A 20809-nucleotide genomic window follows, 5' to 3' on the forward strand; every position below is an offset into this window, starting at 1 on the left:
TGAACATTAAAAGATCTTTAGGCATGAACATGGTTTAAGAGGATATCATGCTTTCTATGTAAGTTTTTATATACTTAGAAGAAGATCAGTCTTCTATTGTAGTTATTAACAGTCCTTTGCTTCCAAATGTTCCATATGTACTCTGAAGTGTGGCTATTACAAATCTTATGTGATTTAAATTTAGAATAGCTTGATATAATATTGCCCAACTTAGTTAAGGGAAAGTCAGTGACAAAAGGCCAGTTTTATTTTTTACTAATGTATTTGAAAATGCAATTTCAGCTTTCCCAAACCCAAACTATAAATTCAGTATTACTCCTCTCTTCCTTATTCCTCACAGATAAACTCCCTCTTCCTCTCCCCCCACCACTATTTCTTTTTTGGCCCAGCAAGCTGTTTTGTCCTACAGCACAGAGGGTTTTGAAGAAAGTTAATTTTGTGACTGCCCTTTAGTCAGTCACTAAGGGATGTTCCAGATAACTGACTCCCTGGTTCTGAAAGGCAGGAGCAAGCCATGTCAAATTTTAGTATTTTAAACTCTGTGCTGTGGTGTCATTGTCCAAGATCTCTGATATGAAGAGGTGGCAAAACAACACTAACTTGGATTTGCTGGTATTCAGTTTTCTGGTAGCAGAATATATGAACAAAATTAAATGGATTTCATCTTGCCTCAAGATTCAACTAGTTATGTTAGCAATAAAACTAAGCTTCATACCTGCCTAACAGTCTATAACAATCTAATTTTGCAAGCAGTGTTACTATTTTATACTGCTTGTTACATTTCAAAAGTCAAGTATATGTCAAGGCTTTAAGGTGATTAAGCCAATATACACAATATAGAAAAATCAATCTGTAAAATCATCCATAGGACAGAAAAAATGTTTTTCATCTCAGTTGATTCCTTGTCATTTTTGCTAATTATTGCTAAAAATAAGTTACTGACCACCATGCAAACTGAACAAAGCAATGCAATAGCTACAGTTCTTGATTAGTCAAGCATTTGCTAATAAATATGCTGTAAGAAATGGAGGCATTTAATAGCTGTAAAGTGATTTACCATTCTTCCATGAAGGAGTAATTAGGTTTAGGTAAGTTATGTTTACACTGAGGAATAGGGATAAGTACATAAGAACACCCATACTGGGGTTAGACCAATGGTCCATCCAGCCCAGTATCCTGTCTTCTGACAGTGGCCAATGCCAGATGTTTCAGAGGGAATGAACAGAACATGTAATCAAGTGATCCATCCCCAGTCGCCTATTCCCACCTTCTGGAAAACAGAGGCTAGGTACATTTCAGAGCATGGTTTTGCATCCCTGCTCAGCCAAGCTAACCACCATTGATGGACCTATCCTGCATGAACTTATCTAGTTCTTTTTTGAACCCTGTTACAGACTTGGCCTTCAACATCCTCTAGCAAAGAGTTCCACAGGTTGACTGTGTGTTGTGTGAAGAAATATACAAACAGAAAGAAGGCAGTGTTTATATTAAGTTGTAAGGCAGATGTTTTAATTTGATTTTTTTTAATCATACATTCGAGGGAAGCTTTTGGACTAAGCTTTTGGGACAGGGACTATTTATACAGTGCCTACCATAGTGGAGCTCTGATTGTGGCTGGGATTGCTAGATGCTACTGTAATACAAATATACTGGTAACAATGGTATTAGCTCAGACTTTGCAGAGTTATTAAATTTTTAAAAATCATTTATATAATCTAAGATTTTATGAAATTAAACACAGTAAGATATGTACTGGCCCCTATACCTAAGCAAGGTGTTAACTACTAATCACTATTCACAGCACGGCTGCAGTTTCCAATGCTGCAATTAGTGCAGTTGTACTATTGCCAGAGTAACTTGATAGCAGCATGTATGAATGACTATAAAGTACCACACCAATTTTGCAATATAACAAGAACATGAAGTTTTATATGGATGTTCAGATAATCTGGACAAGTCCGTTATGAATCTTTATGTGCACAAAACCAACAAGGCGTAAAGAGAAGACAGCTATGCTAAAGTCCAAGTTTGGGTGACATAGCTGAAGGATTTAATAAGACTATTGGTTCACTGTGGTTCTATGGATTATATTTTGTTTACATTCAAAATGTTTTAAATGAAGTGTAATAAAATGTATACACCGATCAGTAAGTGTGTCACAAATCATTTCCTTACACAGATTTGATAGCACTTTTATCACATCAAAAATCAAGAAAAACATTTCCTGTACTAAGCTATTAAGAGTGAATGGAAAAAAAGGAAATCCCTCTTTCCATCATAAGTAGACAAAATTAATTAGCCTGCCACCAGTCCCAATCATGCAAGAATCATGCACAATAGCTAAAAACACAATGTATGAAAATTCAGTGTTAATAAAATTAATTTCAAACAAGCAAGCTAAGTGATTGACTTACAGGATCAGCTGGTGCAATGTTAGAATCAAATTGGGTCAGAGTTTGTGAGCTTGAAGAGCGTTCACTAAATGTCTCCCACTGCTGAACAGACAGAGGAGAGACAAGTCAGCATGATGAGAAAGATGAGTAAAAGATCATTGGAGAAGAAACTTAGCATAGTAGTTCAGAGGTTGCACTGGAGTTTGTTTGTGTATCCTATTGGCTTGACTTGGAACAAACAACACACATTAAGGGAATATTTCACAGTTTCAATAGGACATTGATATGCAACCAAAAGTATTACCTTTCTCTAAAGTTCTGATCAGAACTGTGTGCACCACACTGAAAATGTATATATGCACACAATTTAGAAGCTTTTTATGTGAAATATGCAAACTGTTGATATACATACAAGATAGAGAAATGGTTAAAACATTCAGATTCTGTAAAAACAGAAATGGTGCTACATCTTGTACATATTCATAACTATAAATCCTATGCAGAGGCTTCTTATGTTTATATAGTGGCAAAATCAAAAAAAAGTGTTTGACATTTAGTGTTTATAGTACTCTCGCAAAAAAGTCAAAACACTGAGTTGAGTATAGACTATTTTAATTAAAACAATCCAATTTGACTTGCCAGTGAACCCCCTGAGAAATTATTCTATTCTGCATGAGCACATTTATTTTTTTAACAAAGGTGCATAAGTTTTTAAATTATAACTGAAACAATGCAAGTAATTAATGAGTTCAAACACATTTGAGTTTATCAACCAACAAGTAGTCAACCTCTGATCAGCTTTACAAGATATGGGCCATGCTATATTACAATACATAATTGCCAAACAAGATCCTCATGCTTTTTTTTTCGGGGGGCTGGGGGGGAGAATGCAGCTGCAACCGGAGCAATTGAGAATCAAAGATCAAATTACTCTTTGCAAGAAGAATGCTGAATGAGTTACATGTCTTGTAATTAGCAGAATGGTGAGTAAATATTAGTCAAACTTTATTTCAAAATACTGGATCAGCAACTTTGGGAGAAATGTAAAGTTTTTTTTTTTTTACAATAAGGTGTTAGTATCCGCATTGAAATCATATATTCCATTGTCCAATTCCTATAAAATGGAACATTTCCAGAATATACAGAAAAGAAAACAGTATTTAAAGGCAAACCATACTCATGCATTGCCTACTACCAAGCCATTTTCTAGGGATGTGTCTGCAAATGGAGCTACTCCAAGTGTGGACACATTTATTGCGGAATAAGAATGCCAGGTTCCTGTGTAGCTTAACCCACTTTAAAAGTACATCAAGCAAAACAGGAGCAAGGCACACTTATTCTGAAATAACTGTCCAAACATGCAGATATTCAGGAATACTTGTTTTTGAACAGCTATTCTTGAATAACTCCATGAATAGACAAGCCCTTATACGCCAAACTTCAAACTTTCAATTAATAGGCATAATCTTCAAATCCACATTAAGCCAGTATTTTATGAGCAAGTAAGACTCAAAGTATCTGTGTTACAACTAAAAGCAATGCTAGTTCTTCCATCTCTTATAAGGTACATATCAGATACTGGTATTAGCACGGATATACCTGTATGCTGAACCATAAGATCCTATGTTAGATTGCTTACCTTATAATTATACTTCTTGAAAGACAGTGCATGACACTCATTCTTGGATCTCAGATCACAAGTGCCAGACAGGCAGAACTCCTTAGGGTATTAATGTTTTGTTTTTATATGTAAGCACAGAAGAATGTGGCCTTGTCTACACTTATTGGGAGATCAACACGTGATGACTGAGGCATTGGCAGTCGATTTAGTGGGTCTAGTGAAGACCCGCTAAATCGAATGCAGATCTCTCTCCCATCTGTACGGAGAGATTTTGGCAAACCAGTAAAGTGCCTTAAACCACTATGGTTTATTGCTAAAAGCAGCCAAGTCAGCAGGCCGTAAAGTGGCTATGCAGCAGCCTCAGTTTGACCAAGGCAGGAGGGGAGGGGGTTTTGAGTGCCATAGAAAGGGCAGCTTGACCCCATGTCCTTCCTGATAAGAGTTGTGTTGAAGTTGCTGATACATGCTTTTTAGAAGAGCAGGATGTGCCCTCAGGAATATGTCTAACAGGGTTTCAAGGCTGCAAACTCTGGGGGAAAAAAACCACACCTGGTTAATCAATAATGAGAAGGAAGCCTCTTGATAGACCGTTGCAACTGCTTGCTTAACAAGTTTTCTTTTAAGTGACGTCATTGTATTACTAACGTATAAATAAGGGGAAAAAGTTTGAGGTAGTGGGACTGGACTCTCCCTCTGGATGCATCTTGTGTACCCCACTGCTGTGCCACTCAAGAGCCACACTCAGCTTCGGTAATTATCAAGGATTGGGAGTGTTTTGTTAATCTGTTGCTGACATGTGTAAGTGCTTGAGACTAAGTTAAGTTTAGCTTTAAGTGAAAGCACTAGTGTTGTTCTGTTTGTGCCAGCCATCTATCGGTCGGCCGGCCGTGTCTCCCGATTTATTTCCTGACCACCTCACACAGAATAAGTTACCAAGAGCTTTGGGTTGAAAGAACCCCTGGTAACACCGTCAACTTCTGTACTCCACTGGATTGAGAAGAGTAAGGGGAATCGACGGGAGAGTGTCTCCCGTTAACATCACATAGTGTGGACCCCATGGTAAGCAGATCTAAGCTATGATGACTTGAGTTATGCTATTCACGTAACTCAAACTGTGTAGCTTAGATCAACTCTTGCCTGTAGTGTAGACAAAGCCTCAGCCATCCCCACTCCACACTGGAATAATGCTCAAAGTCAACACACCTTGTTTAAAGCACAAATTCCATGGACAACCCTATCACTAAAGGATCCTATATAAAGAGCTGTTAGATCCTACCAAATTGTGTTCATTCTGGAACCTTTTTATGTCAAGAGTATTGAAAAAGATCTCCAAGGGATGGAAATGCAGCAGGCATGGGAAGAATGTTGGCAAAACAACAGACTCAGTAAGGTGGAATTCCATTATCAACTTGGACATGACTGAGTTCACAACCTTATGAAACACTGCAGAAGGTAGGCCATTAGTGCCTGAAGCTCGCTCTACAATATGAAGTCATTACCACCAAGAAAATGCCCCTTTAAATTAGAAACCTGAGTTCACATGTACCAACTGGCTTAAAAAGAAACCTATCAGCTTTGTCAAGAATACATGAAGATCCTGACACCAGCAGCTTCTCAATAAAGTATTGCAAAAGGGTCTTTCAAATAATCTATTTAAGAATAGTTTACGACAGCCTAAAAGGGCAGCCAAATGAATACAGCTGGAGCAGAGGCCTTGTCTCCATCGGACACTCAGGAAAATTAATCCAAATTAACTAAAGGTGTGAATCTAAAGTGGATTAAACTGCATTAAATTTGTGTTGAAACTCTCATTCAGACTTAAAGTAGCCTTAGTTTGGGTTAGTTAAAATTTTGAATAAAGACAAAGCAAATTAAGTCCACTTTACATTCCAATGAGATTTTTGACATGAGTTCAATGCACTTTAATCTACTTTAAATTCACACCTTTAGTTAATCTGGATTGATCTTCTTGAGTAGTCCTGTACAGACAATCACATTTTGATAGCTGAAGTATTTTGCACAAGCCAAATAAAGCTGTTCACGTGGGCCCATTTGCCCCCCACTGAAAATGTTTTCTCACTTATAACTGAAGTTCCATCTTACAGATGGGTTCTGAAGCCATGCGAGGCCCTTAGATGCTACTTTTGAGACACTATGCCTATGGAGCTCTCAACTGGGTAAGGCCAACCTGTCCAGGAGCCTCTACACTGGAATAGAATGAGGTGTCCTGACTTGGAGCAATAACTGGTGGCAAAACCTCAGTCTGACAGAACTGGTTTTGGCCACTTGCAAATGAGTTAAGAATCATACTTGTCTGGTCAGTTTGGGGTTATTCATATAAAACTTTTGTACCTCCTGAACTCTGCTAGAACACTTGTTTCCACAGGCACTAACTCAAGGGCATATAGGATCCTCCTTTTCCCAACAGGCAGAAAAAATGTGACCTGTCAAACTGGTCTCTTCTCCCTACCACAGGCAGAATATTAACTTCCTTTTCATGTGAGGGGAAAAACTTCACCTTCTGTGTTTTACATTAAAAGAAAATCGGATGCACCACTTCCTGAACTAGAAACCACTCAATGAGGATTTACTAGGATTGCCATCAGTCCATAAGAGTGTGTTCCTTTGCCACCTGATACATGGCAATGAGGAATATCTTATGGGACAGAACTCGCTCATGCCCACATCTTAGTGGTGCAGGAAATGTGACACATTTTGACACTCTTGAGGAAAAATGGGACTAGATGACAGGGGATGGAACAATTGATAAATCGTCCTGTTTGTTCATTGCCTCTGAAACATCTGGCACTGGTCACTGTCAGAAGACCCATGGCCGTTCTTAAGCTGCGTGTTCAATTGTTTAAACCAGAACCAGCTTTTGGTTAACAGGTCTCCAGTCATCTTTGATCTCATCTCTAGAAAATGTCTCCTGTTCATGGAGAGAGAAAAGTTACTTGGGTGTGGAGTCACTCTGCATGGGCTTCCTGGACTGATACTAAAGCACACACAAGCATGAAGGTACGTCATCTGGACAAAGTCTCTGACCTCTGCTTCTGCTGGGATTTCAGAATTCACTAAGTTGTCTTCAGATGAAACGTGTCATGGGTATTATGAAAACTTAAATGGCCAGGAGATCCAACATTCATAACAGGTCTAAGTAATTGCCTGCTGGCATCAAGTTTGACTCTGAGGGATTATTTCTAGAAAAGCCACAGTTGTTCCCCAGGATGCCTTCGTACTCAAGGTATATGTGTACCAGATAGGATACCACTGAACAGCATTCCCTTCACCCAGATAGAAGATGCAATAACCTGCTCATCCATTAAATAATTGCCTCAGAATTCTCAAGGGATTGAGCATGCTGACAAAATCTTAAGAAACAGATAAGGACGTCACAAAAAATAAGAAACTTCAGAATGAATAAGTGCTTAGTCTAGGAGAAAAGAGTTTTGGACTCTCCAGAGCAAGAAGTTAGAGGATAAAGACCGTTTAAAGCACCAAGTGAGAGGGGACCAACTGATCTGTTGAGTTAAAGAAGGAAGAAGCCAAAGTGCTTAACATCCAAAGTAAAGGTCAGACCATGGAACTGAAATTCATGAGATGTGCTGAAGCTAGTACCTGATGTGTATTCCCAAGCTAGCAGTGGTGAGTGCAGCAAAACAAGTATAAAACAAGGACCCAAGCATAAAGCTGGAAGGAGTAGAGCAGAGGTTCTTCAACTGTGGACCACCAGTGGTCCGCGAGCTCCATTCAGGTGGTTTGTGGATAGTTCTCTCTAATGTGAGTGCCTGGGCAGCTGCACACAAGAGAATAAAAGCCATCCACCTAATTAGTAGAACTGTGCAGGTGCCTGGATTCTGGAAAGGTGAGGTGGTGGTCTTGGGGTGAAATGGTGAGGCACATGGGAGGGGGAAGTGAGATGAGAAGAGGGGGCGGGGGGGAATTTGGGATGTGCAGGGCTGCAGCAGCCAGAGAAAGAGGCAACTTTCCTCAGATCCAGGGCTGCGGCTGCTGGTGAGAGACGGACCTCCTTCCCAGCCTCAGCTCTGTGGTGGGGGAGATACCTCTCTTCTTCCCAGCCCCAGCTTCGGGGCTGCTGCGAGGGAAACACTCCCCTCCTTCCTAGCCGCAGCTCATGAGAGAGGGTACATCCATCGCATTAGACTACTCATATTAAAATACGAATTGTGTGCTTTATATTTCTAGAACAAAAAAGTTAATTACTTTTTTTTAAATATAGTGCTTTTATCCAAAGTGCTTTACAATAGTTTGCTAAAGATACAAACATTTGGAAAGATCATTAAGTGTTCCGCTGAGACCTTAAGCAATTTTCAAGTGGTCTGCAAAAATCCAAAAAAAGTTTGAGAACCACTGGAGTAGAGTATAATGGATATCCAAATACTGTTGAAGCTGAATGCAGTGAAGCCCTGGAGCAGCAGCTAAAGAGGCATAGCTGCTGCAGGGAGCCCCCCTCTGCATGGTCAAAGAAGAATTGACTAGGAAGGTTAAAAAAGCAAAAGTTAAAGTGAAGAGTTACTGACTGAGCACCAGAGAAGTCCTTACAATCCTAAACACTTAAAAAAAACCTTGGAGTTCAGCACAAACTCTTAGGGCATTAAAATTAAGGAGTAAAAATTGTTAAGATAGCATCTTTCAAGAAGTATAATAATCTTGGTGTTAAAAAATAAAGTTAATCACACTATCATTTATTTTAACTATGCAGCTTAAGAAATAACTAACTGCAATGTTAGTATAATTAGTCTTTACTAGTATTCCTTAGCCTAGGTATTTTCCCAAATCCATGTAAGCTGTAAATTGGCACAACAAAATCTGACTCCCACAGCAATAGAAAAGAGCCCACAAGCCACTTCAGGTGAACAAAATTATTTAATACAGAAATGATTTCAGATTGTGAAGCAACTGTACTAGAGTAGTGAGGCTGTCTACCAGAAACCATTAAAGGTTGTTTCTTCTTTCTTGTTCTCCACACTAGTGTCCAGCTCAAGAAATAGGTATGTTATGGTTTGCCAAATTACTGTGGCATCTATTACAATCAAATCTTTATTGTAACCATAGGTACTATATATTAGGAATACATCTTTTCAACAAATAATAGTATGACCATATGACCTTCTAATTCCTGACAAAATAATTTACCTATATGACTGTTTATACCTGCAAAATCCAGCTTACACAACGTAGATATAATTTAGCATTGGCTGGACACAGTAGGAAATCCAGATATCATTAAAGTCCAAATTATTTCTTCCAGATGCACTGTATGTATATGCAGGTACATTCACCTTTCAGTGAACTGTTATTTATGAAAATTGCTCAAGGTAATATGTTTACAAAGTGGGAACAATATTTCCTTTTTTCAGCTGAAAGTAATGATTTGCTGGGTCCCAGCGGGTGACATTTCAGGAGAATACGAACGTTTTTACTTGTCTTCTTCAGCCAAAATTTCACATATGGTGAAAACTGAATTCAGACATTACTTGGCCTGAAATAGGAAAGTGTTATATTTAAATTAAGGTATTCTTGTTTAAGGAAGAGAGTGATGTTCTTGCAGCTTTTCTTTTAGCATGTTTCCATTGTGGGCACAATATGGAACTAGAATATTCTTATGAGCAAGAAATTAAGAGCCTAAATTTAGGCTCATAAATCTATTTTTAGGCACCTAAAACATTAGTTTTCAATAGTGCTGAGCATCTATTGTGGATCTTTCTGAAAACAACACAGAAGTCACTTAGGGACAAATGGGAGCTGCTGGATGATGAACATTTGCAAATTTAAGCCACTTATTAGGTGCCTAAATCTGGAAAATAACTTTAGGAGCAACTTATTTTTAAAAAATCTTGGCTTGTATCATTTTAGTCAAGTGTATGTAAAGTCAGTGTTACCAGAGTATAGAAAAAGAATTAGTAGTTCTCCTACTCTTCTAGCTCATGGAATGTTCACACAGAAAGCAACCTTTAAAGGTAACTTGGGTTGCTGAATTCAAAAATTTAGAACAGATGTCCTGTTAAGCCTGATGCATGTTAATATTTCACAAAAGTATTGTTAGTTTACTTGACTGAAATCAGCTCACTAATTTATTACAGCTTTGAATTGTCTTACTAAAGTTTTTCAGGCAATGCCTTCCACTAGTGCCATCATAGCCTCAATCCCACCAAAAAAGTTATCTTGCTGGTGAATTACTCATTTCAGGATTATAAAACATCTGCACTAAAAATGGCTCTCCATTTAAGATTTCTCGTGTGTCAGATGCAACAATCGTATTAGATGATACATTGCTGTCCATTATACAACTAATTTACTAAAGGAATCTGTCTCAAACTTTGTGATGCTGTAGTCCCTCACTTCACATTTTGAAAGCAAAGGTAATAAGTGAATAACAAATTCAGGTTTGAAAACTGACTACTCGCTCAAACTGAGCTCTCCCACTCTTCTTCCTATTCAGTTTGTAAAAACTATTCCCTACTGAAATGAAAGATTTCCTGCATTTGGCAGCTCACTGACACTGAATGTATGAGATATCTGGGGCAAACAGTTAGAGAGAATCAGGTAGTTAAGCGCCCCAGAGCCTAAACACCCACAGCCTTGGACGTATGCAGAAGCAATCCTGGAGAACTCCATGACACTTTCATTGCAAACAGCCTACACTCAATGAAACGTATACAGTACTTTGTGGCTCTACTGCAAATGAAATATTCTTCTAGGGCAAAATCGCTTTACATGCTAGACTATAGCTCCCATTATTTTTGTACCTTATTGTAATAACCAGTATTTCCAATACTCTTCTAGTTTTTCTGCACTAAAGTAATATAGATTAAACCCTACATCATCTTATTTATATTATGGTAGCACCTAGGAACACCAGTCTTGGAACATATGGACCCCATTGTGTTAGGCACTGTACAAACAGAACGTTTTTCCTTGCCCCAAAGAGTTTACAGTGTAACACCAACAGGGGGAGGGATAACGCAGTGGTTTGAGCACTGGCTTGCTAAACCCAGGGTTCCGAGTTCAATCCTTGAGGGGACCATTTAGGGATCTGGGGCAAAAATCTGTCAGGGACTGTACTTGGTCTTGCTGTGAAGCAGGGGACTGGACTCAATGACCTTTCAAGGTCCCTTCCAGCTCTGAGTTAGGTATATCTCCATATAATAAAATAGCTCTAAGAATTAGCAGGTTTATATCCTGTGTCTTAGGCCATATTGTCAGATCCGTAGAAGCAGGCTGACTCTTCAAGCCAATCTTGATAAAAGACAATGAAGACAAGGATACTGAAGCACACAGTGGTGGAATAAGTTGCTACCTTTGGTGATGTATCAAAAACTGAAATCTAAGTAAGATTGTTTGACATGGTGTAATCAGAAGTTCTTTAGATACTGCTTTGTTAAGTACCAAGGACACACAATATAAAAATGACAGCAAAAAGTTAAAATGTTAGCAATAGTAGCTTTGATTTCAAAGTAATTTGTGAACCTGAATCACCAAATAAAATGGGTTCTTTATTCTGCTGATAGTGTTTTAGGTTTAAGCTTTCACTTAACATCATCATTAATGAGACTTGGAAATCCCCCTGGAGATAACTGTACTGCCAATAGGACTATTTTGTAACTTTGCATTGGCCTCAGAAGCCTTCAAAGTACAAGATGTGGAGGAGTCAGTTATACACTAACCATTTATTATTCAGCAAGCACACTACAAGAACACTGTATTAAGGTCAAGCACAATTTAATTAATGATATTTTATACATCACCATGCTCCCTACTGATTTGGGAGAAAGGAAATATTACCTTCAATATGATATTTTAAATGCTTACGATTTTCCTATGTCTTAGTAAAAGATTAACTGCTCTGTTGAAGACATTCCTCAGAGCCAGCATACATGCCTATGTAATCATGCAAGATTTCTAATAAGAAATGCTAGAAAGTTTAACTCATTTAACTTGCAGTTTCATGTTGTAACATTCTATATATGATGAAACATGAACCTATACACAGTTTAGTTAGTGGCCACTAAATACTTCTCAAATAAAACAAAGCTTTTACTAACCTCGCTGCTCTGATTCAGTTCCGGCCAGGTCTGGTTTAGGGATGGCATTGATGGAGACTTGCTTGGAGGTGCTTCTGCTGGAGAGCTGGAGTAACCTATCTCACCAGACTGATCTCCAACTTCTGAAATGACAGGAACCACTATAAATCAAAACAAACATTTAATCAATCTGTTTGTTGAAAAGCTGCTGATGCCTCATGGAAAACGTAGGCTATGTCTACACTACTGACCTTAGAGCAACAGAGCTGTACTGCTGCAACTGTGCCACTAACGTCTCCTGTGTAGCTGCTCTGTGCCAGCAGGATAGAGCTGTCTTGCTGATAATTAAACCATCCTCAACAAGCGGCAGTAGCTATGGTGGCAGAAGAGCATCTCCCACCGACATAGCACTGTTCACAACAATGCTTTTGATGGTGAAACTTATGTCAATCAGGGGTGGGTTTTCTTCCTCACATCCCAACTGACAAAAGTTTTGCCAACATAAGTGCCAGTGTAGACAAAGCCTCAGTTATCTTTTATTCTGCACCCTACTATTCCTTATTTGCCTTTTAGACACCTACATGAAACCATCTCCATCTGCTTCTTCAATTGGTTCTTACAGAAATAGTTTCGTCACTGAGAGGACAGGCATCTAATAGTGCTTTACATCTTAAAATGCTTTACAAGTACTAATTCTTACAACACTTGTGAGGAAGCAAACTATCACTCCCATTTTACAAATAAGTGATTTGCCCAAACAAACAGTGGCTGACAGACAACTCAAGAGTTTCCACTCTTAATTCCCATGCTCTAACCTTCAAGGAGTATTGCCTCTCCCAGGATCCTCTTGAAAAACTAGAACTTGAAGTATTAGTCTGTATCTTACTCCTCTTATTGCTTAATACCCATGGGCTGCACACAATGGAGGCTGGGGGAGGCTAAGTCTCCCCAAACCTCATGCCATTCCAAAATTTGGAGGGGGAGAAGGACAATGGCAGATTACTGCACAGCCCCATGGTGTCTGTACCCAGGTGTCCCAAACTGGTTGGAAAAAAATCTCCATCACAGCCGCGAGGAGCTGTCGCTCCCTATTGCGGTCTCAGAGCCACAACAGGGGTGGGAGGGAGAAGAGTGAGAGGGGGATATGTCCACAGGGAAAGAAGCAGAGCAAGGGCAGAGCCATGGGGGCAGGGGCAGAATGGGGCCACAGGTGGAAGGAGTGGAATGGGGAAGGGCTCCAGGCTTAGTGCTCTGGTCAGGACTGAGTGCTCCACTGTGGTTCTGGCCAGGGATGAGAGCTTGATTCCACCTGGGGCTTAGCTCTCAGCCTCCGTCAGTAGTACCGACTGAGCTCTCAGATCCTCTGTCCCAGCTGAGGCCATGGGGGGAAAGGAGTCGAACTCTCAGGCCTCCCTCACGCTGGCTGGGGCCACAGAGGGGCTGGGAGCAGTGAGCAGGGGCGTGGCCTTGGCTGGAAGAGGCAGGGCAGGGGGATAGCTTCCTCAAGGGGAAACTTCACCCACTGCCCTGGTTAATATCCCAAACAGTAAGGGCAGATTCTTGTAAATTAAAAATATATTATACAATTTTCTAATCTTTAATGAGGCATCAGTTGTTTTAACTTTATTTAATCTCAAGAGTCAAGATTTCTGGGTATTAACACAGTGATGGCAAAAGTTCAACTAGGGACTTCCGTTTCCTGGTGGTATAACATAATGAGCAATCTGTTTGATAGTTTAGAGAATGTGTATTACACCATTATGAGACAAATTTCAAATGAAAAAAGTTACAGCATTTCACCTAAAATCAAGACCATATTGGATATCAAACTTCCAGTATGAACAGAAACAACGTCCTTACTTGAAAGGATCAAAGCAACAGACATCAATACTGAGAGATTAACAAACATCAATACAAATTGTAATCTGAATACAAAGACATATTAAAATATAAAAGATCTATTAAACCACCTAGTCTGCTTCCTGATATCAAAGAACTGTTCCCTACAATATATTCACTGTTTGGGTTAGCCTTCTTTTAAACAACTCAAGCAGTTGGGCTTCCCTTCACTAATTTTTGGAGATTACTACAGTTTAACACTTGTCACATTTATGATGTTATTTATTCTGTTTTTTCCTTAATTTCTCTCCCTTTATCAAGTACTACTGAATAATCCATCTCCCTTTATGGCATTAAGGCAGAGGTAGGCAACCTATGGCACACATACCAAAGGCATCACGCAAGCTGATTTTCAGTAGCACTCACACTGCCCATGTCCTGGCCACCGGTCCGGGGGGCTCTTCATTTTAAATTAATTTTAAATGAAGCTTCTTAAACATTTAAAAACCTTATTTACTTTACGTACAACAATAGTTTGGTTATATATTATAGACTAATAGAAAGAGACCTTCTAAAAATGTTAAAACGTATTACGGGCACACAAAACCTTAAATCAGGGAGAATAAATGAAGACTTGGCACACCACTTCTGAAAGGCTGCTGACCCCTCCATTAAGGTATCCAACAAGTTTTTGAAGCATGTAAATCCTCCCCCCACATTTTCTTCTTCATTCATATTATTCATTCTTCTTCATATTATATTACAGAGCAGTAGCACTGTACGCTCTCCCTTTGCCCAACTCCCAAAAATCATGTAACATCTAAGTTTTGAAGTTCCAACTTTTTTGCCCACCTGGGCCTCAAACTGTGGGTATATCTATGTTGCAGCTGGGAATAAGCCTCCCAGACCAAGCAGACACACTCATGCTATCTTAGCTTGAGTTAGCATAGCAAAAACAGCAGTGTGAATGTTACAGCTCAGGCAGCTAGTCCAAGTCTCCGCTGAAGCTGCAAAGACTACACTAGTATTTTAGTGTGCTAGCTCAACTGAAGTTAGCAGTCTGTTACCCAGGCTGAGAGACTTGCTCCCAGCAGCTGTAAAGACATAACCTAAAACACGGATTCTCCATACACTGATATAATCTGCTCGGAATGAATTTCAACTACTGTCTGGCACCATTCCCTCTTTGGGGAAACAACAACATTTAAAGAGTTATTTAGGGTAAAAATTTAGATCTACAGTATGCCTCAAGCAACATTAATGGGGCCAATGAGAGTCATTTACACACATACTGCAGGACTAAGGCCGTGTTTAGACAAGACAAGAGTATTTACAGGCAACTTGATGTCAAAATAAGCGGGTGCTCCAGGTGACATACTATGGTTACTGAACTGCAGAGTACACATACAATTAAAGTTTGAGTCCTGCTCTCAGAAGTGTTCTGAGAATGTGCTTCAGTTGCTCTATCTGAATTCTGCAATAGCTCCTTCCGGAATTTTGCCCTGATAGCAAATCTTTCGGTTTAAGAGCCAATACCCCAAAGTACTCTAAAATCTGCACACATTTCCAGATCTTATTTTAGCAGTACTACCAAGGAAATTAGCACTGAAGAGGAAACACGAAAGACTTGAGTAAAAGGCAGCAGCAGGGTAATGTAATCTTAGCGCACGCCCCCATTACAAAATTAAGTCAACTTAAGGTAGGTTGACCTACAATAGCCACTGCAGTAATTAAATAGTCTTTTTGTTTCTACAGTATGCTCCTTCTGTCGGCAGTGCACGTCCTCACCAGGAGTGCTTGTACTGACAGCTCAGGCTGTCAGCCCCGGGGTGGTGGAACTCCAGCTGTCAAAGGCATCAACAGGCAATGTAAGCAATGCAGTGTTACATGGACACTGCACTGACTAACTACATCAACCTAAGTGCTATGCCTCTCACATACGTGGATTTATTAGATTGATACAGCAGGCAAATTAAGTCAGTGAGAAGAAGATTGTAGTGTAGATGCTTACACAGTTAGGTCGATGTAAGTTTCCCCTACAAACTGCTATAGGAAAAAAGCAAGCAGTGAACAAGCTATTATAAACATTTAAAATTGATACTCTATCTCTGACTATTTTCATACAACTTTTTCACCCTTGTTAAAATGAAGATCCTGGAGCAGCTTTAATTGTGATAGTACAGGGGTCAGCAACCTATGGCACATGTGCCAAAGGTGGCATGCGAGCTGATTTACTGTGGCACGCTACTGCTGGCCTGGATGGATGGAACCCCGAGCCGGCAGCAGGCTGAGCGGGGCTGGCAGCCGGGATCCCAGACTGGCCGCAGGCTGAGCGGCTCAGCCCGTGGCCGGCCCGGGGTCCCGGCCGCCGGCCCCTGTAAAATGTATTACTGGGATGCAAAACCTTAAATTACCATGAATAAATGAAGACTTGGCACACCACTTCTGAAAGGTTGCTTTCCCCTGTGGTAGTATTACTGCCCCGCTATAATACTGCTGGGCCAGAATAGTGCTATTGGTGTAAGCTGAGGGACATCTGGTAAAGTTACAGCACCCCAATAAGGATCTAATATTCAAATTGCTCTGAAGTCTATGTACATATTGAGATAGTGTTGAAAACAGGGGTTGGGGCAGACTTTGGGAACATCAGAAGAACACCAATCAAGATAAATGGATCAATTCACATCTCTGAGCTACTGGATTCATCAGGGGAGGGGGGAGAGGTGGGAAAGAAAGGAGAGTGGTGTTCAGATTCATCCCAGAACATCCCACTGAGATGAATAGTTCACTTCACATCTCTGCAATCCTCCCATGCTTCAGAGTTGTGTAATGCCCCGTCCCTCTCCATTACCCTCTGAAGTAGAGTACAGAACCTGGGGTTCCCACTGCTTTCCCTTGTTGACTTCAGTGAGCATGTGAGCTCCTCACACCCCATCAGTAACCACCTATCATCCTCCTCCCAGCCTCTCCAGCACTACTGTAGGAATGGAGAGATGAGGGGGAAGGCAAAGCTGGTAATGGAGTAACACTGAAGTGTTCCGAGGAAGTCTCCCAGTCTCCCTCACAGGTACCCCAACAAAGCCCTCCCATGATTCACTAACATCACTTCCTCAAAAACATAAGGGAAATTCACTAGCCAAAACTAACAGAAATGGTTAATTGGCAGTGCCATGTATGCTTTGAGAATAAATACACCTCTTAATGTCAGGAAACAAAGAGCCCCACCAGTCCCAACCCTACAACCGCCCTTCTTAGTGATTCTCCAACTCACTGACAGACATCATATCACCTTCTACATAATACAAATCACATGGGCTAAAAACACAATATCTGCTTTCATTTAAAAAACAATCACCCAACTTCAGGAGCTGGAGCTTTAAAAAACCCAAATATCACAAGATGTGTCATAAGATAAATTTCCAAGAATTGGCAATATTGAGATTTTCTCCTCCCTTTGCGTGCTTGAAGATTTGTATACAGAAGTCTGAATCATGAAAGTGTTACCTTAAGAGTATTTTAGGGAAAAAAGATAATTAAAAGGTTTGTGTTCAGAAATTTTGTATAAAAGTTATTACTAGTGCAAAGTAAATACAATACTTGATATCAAATATAGGTAATTTTGCAACCCAGATAAGATAGGTATTACGACTATTAAAAGAGGATTTATTTGTTGCAAGTTGATTTTATTGTAACAGATTGCCACTGAAAGATACAACCCTTTATAATGTCTTGCAGAAGGAGATCTGGCCAGAAGTTGGGGCTTTTAATACCTGGAAAGGTGATGTAAGAATTCTGACCCTAGGTCAAGGATTCTCTCAATTTTTTTGATGGCCTCAGTGTGGCCACCAATTCTAGCTGGTAGCTGCTCTGACAAATTTTCCTAAAATACTTAATTAACATTAGGAAAAACAAAAATATGCACATATACATATCCAAATCATTGTTTTATTTATGTAGGCTGGTTTTTTTTTTTCAAATAAAAATAATGTACAGTTGTATTTTGGTGCCCTTGGCTGCTGCTGCCTCCCCTAGCTCCCCACGCATCGTCCCTGGCAGCCACTGCCTCCCCCCACGGAATCCCCCTGGTCCCCACTGCCTCCCTGCACCCCCCACAATTGATCCACCTACAAGATCTTTATCAAGCATTCTTAAAACTACAATACCCACCTGCTGAAGTGAAAAAACAGATTGACAGAGCCAGAAGAGTACCCAGAAGTCACCTACTACAGGACAGGCCCAACAACAACAACAAAAAAAATAACAGGACGCCACTAGCCATCACCTTCAGCCCTCAACTAAAACCTCTCCAGTGCACCAAAGATCTACAATCTGAATCTTTTTCCATATGATAACTATCCTTACACCTCTTGCCAACTGTCTATAATTGACCATCTTGATTATTGCTACAAAAGTTTTTTTTCCTGCTGATAACAGGTCATCTTAATTAATTAGTCTCTTAGAGCTGGTATGGCATCTTCTCTGTATGTGTGTGTGTTTATATACATACACACACACACACACACACACACACACACCTTATACGTTCCATTCTATGCATTCGATGAAGTGGGCTGTAGCCCACAAAAGCTTATGCTCAAATAAATTTGTTAGTCTCTAAAGTGTCACAAGTACTCCTGTTCATTTTGAGATCAGCATCCACTTTTGCTGAGGCACAGCACCTGTTTTTTAAAAAACATTATTAAGAATATGTATGTATACATTTATTTCCTTTTCTTTTTAGTAACCTAAAATCAAGAGGTTGGTATGAAAATTTTGCATATCTAAAAATCTTTAAAAATAGAAAGACTCTAAAGAAATCTAATGCCAACATTTTATTTCACTCTGATCAGAGGCATCCAGGGAAAGATGATTATCTTTAATGTAGCTAGAAATTTCTCAGACTGACAAATGCAGTGATTTACAAAAAAATCATTAACTTAAAATCATTTGTAAGATTAAATCAGCATTTTAACCCATCTTCAGGTTACTGAAATTAATGGTACTATCTTTAGTTAAAATCATGCTTAAATCTGTTAAAAAGTATGTCCACAGCGGGATAGTGTGGGATTGAACCAATATATAAAGGGTTAAATTATCATGGCTAAAGAATATATATACTTTGCAATTTGTGTGAACTGCAGGACCTACTGGCAGGTGTGGGAAGGCCTTGAAAGAATACAGCTTAATTGGAAAAACTGGACCTGGAAGGGAATTGATAAGATAGTAGAAAACTCCTTGAAGAGACTCCAGTTACCAAGGGTGGTTTTACTCTGTTTTAACAAGGAAAAGAATTAATTGAAGGGCTTCAGTCACACAGTGTGCAATAGATAGGATATAAACGGGTAAATTCTTACTTTTTGTTGCTAGTTCCTGCCTACCGAGTGCCAGCTTATATGCATGTGAGCGCCACAGGCCTACTCCTGTTAATATTGGATCACTACTTATGATTAAGGCTCCGTGCCTGTCACGACGGTCGCAGAATTCATGGATTCTGTGACTTCTTGCGACCTTCGTGACTTCTGCAGTGGCCACACTGGCCGCTGCTAGAGCAGCTCTGCAGTCGTTGTTTGGGCAGTCTTGCAGTCAGCCGCACCGGCTGCTGCTCTGGTGTCCTCCCCCCCACTCCCTGGAGCTACCTCCCTCCCTTCAGCAGGGGCCTGAACAGTAGTGGGCCCCCTGCGGTTTTTCCCCTAAAGCGGGCCCCCGGCTCTCCCCCCCCACATAGTGCTCCCCCTGCCCCAGATTCAATCATAAGTATTTTTAGTAGAAGTGATGGAGTGGTCATGGGGCCATGAGTTTTTGGTTTTTTGCCCGTGACCTGATCCTGACTTATTAAAATACTTATGATTATGCTGTAGCCTTACTTATGACTGCATGTTAACATATGAGTGTGATGATCAGACAGATATTTAAGGTATATTTTGAGTACCTGCATAAAGACCATTAGGCCTTTAGATTTAATAAAGGAATTTATGGCTGAATGGTGTCATGGTGATACCATGTATGTATACATGAATAAATAAAACAAACAAAAAACCAAACACCACCACCACACTTTGGGGACTTGTCCAGGATCCCATTGACACTAATTTTGGTTGCTCTAGACCCTTGGACAGAACAGACAGCATCCAACTCTTCAAGGCCATTATAAGGATCTTTTACAGGGAATTTCAGTAAAAGAAAGGAAATGGAGGGTATATTAAGTACCTATGTATATACATTTTTGGCAAAGCATGGCAGAGGTCCATTGACTGCATGGAAATACTGACTAGGAGACCCCCATGTAAGTTATGGAAAAAACTAACTGCAGCTTTCTAAAATAATCACAAAGCAAAAAACATGCAGTTTGAAGGCAGCTGTCTTTAAGGAACCGTATTTGGCGGCTGCACTTCTGCAGGCAAAGTGCACCATCTTGAGGAATGAATGTAGAAAACATAAGAATCAGCTCAGTGAAGTCATAGAAGCAGCAGCTAATAAGCTGAATGAGAAGACTAAGGATGTAGGTCCCCAAAACCTTGCTGACAGTGAAGCCTGGTAGGCTACAGCAGCACAAAGTGACATGCTGAAGCTAAAGTATAATACGCTAGATGTGGAAATATGTGAAATTAAAAAGGGGCTTCTGCACAAACTAAGAGAACACTGCAAAGTTTGAAGAGGATTGAACAATTGGGGTTAGCAGAGGTATTGGAAACAACATTAGATGAGAAGGGAAAGGAGGATCCTTGGTTTGATAACGAAACAGCTATGGAAGTACAGCTCTGTGCAGTACCACAGAATAGAACTCATAGTAGTCAAACAAATTATTTAAGTGGAGGTACCTCCCCAAAGCCTTAACAGCCATTTGAAGGAACAACAGCCATCTTAAACAATGGGTCCAAATGACCAACTATGCCGATTGCTTAGGCATGTAA

The 20809-nt window shown here is 40.0% G+C and overlaps 1 protein-coding gene across 14 annotated transcripts in view; it reads right to left on the bottom strand.

Moving 5' to 3' along the window:
* The window catches only part of REPS1 (RALBP1 associated Eps domain containing 1), a 106447-nt gene that overhangs the window by 24928 nt on the left and 60710 nt on the right, over nt 1-20809 (bottom strand). For 9 of the 14 annotated variants that reach the window (XM_030556429.1, XM_030556426.1, XM_030556425.1 and 6 more), the window contains 2 exons: nt 12081-12220; nt 2415-2495 (listed from right to left, as the gene is read on the bottom strand). In XM_030556429.1, the coding sequence (XP_030412289.1) occupies nt 2415-2495; nt 12081-12220 (221 nt within the window). The remainder of the gene's footprint in view (nt 1-2414; nt 2496-12080; nt 12221-20809) is intronic. The other 5 variants (XM_030556428.1, XM_030556427.1, XM_030556432.1 and 2 more) reach the window with 3 other exon arrangements.

Source organism: Gopherus evgoodei, chromosome 3, assembly GCF_007399415.2.
Source record: "Gopherus evgoodei ecotype Sinaloan lineage chromosome 3, rGopEvg1_v1.p, whole genome shotgun sequence".
Classification (NCBI taxonomy): domain Eukaryota; kingdom Metazoa; phylum Chordata; order Testudines; family Testudinidae; genus Gopherus; species Gopherus evgoodei.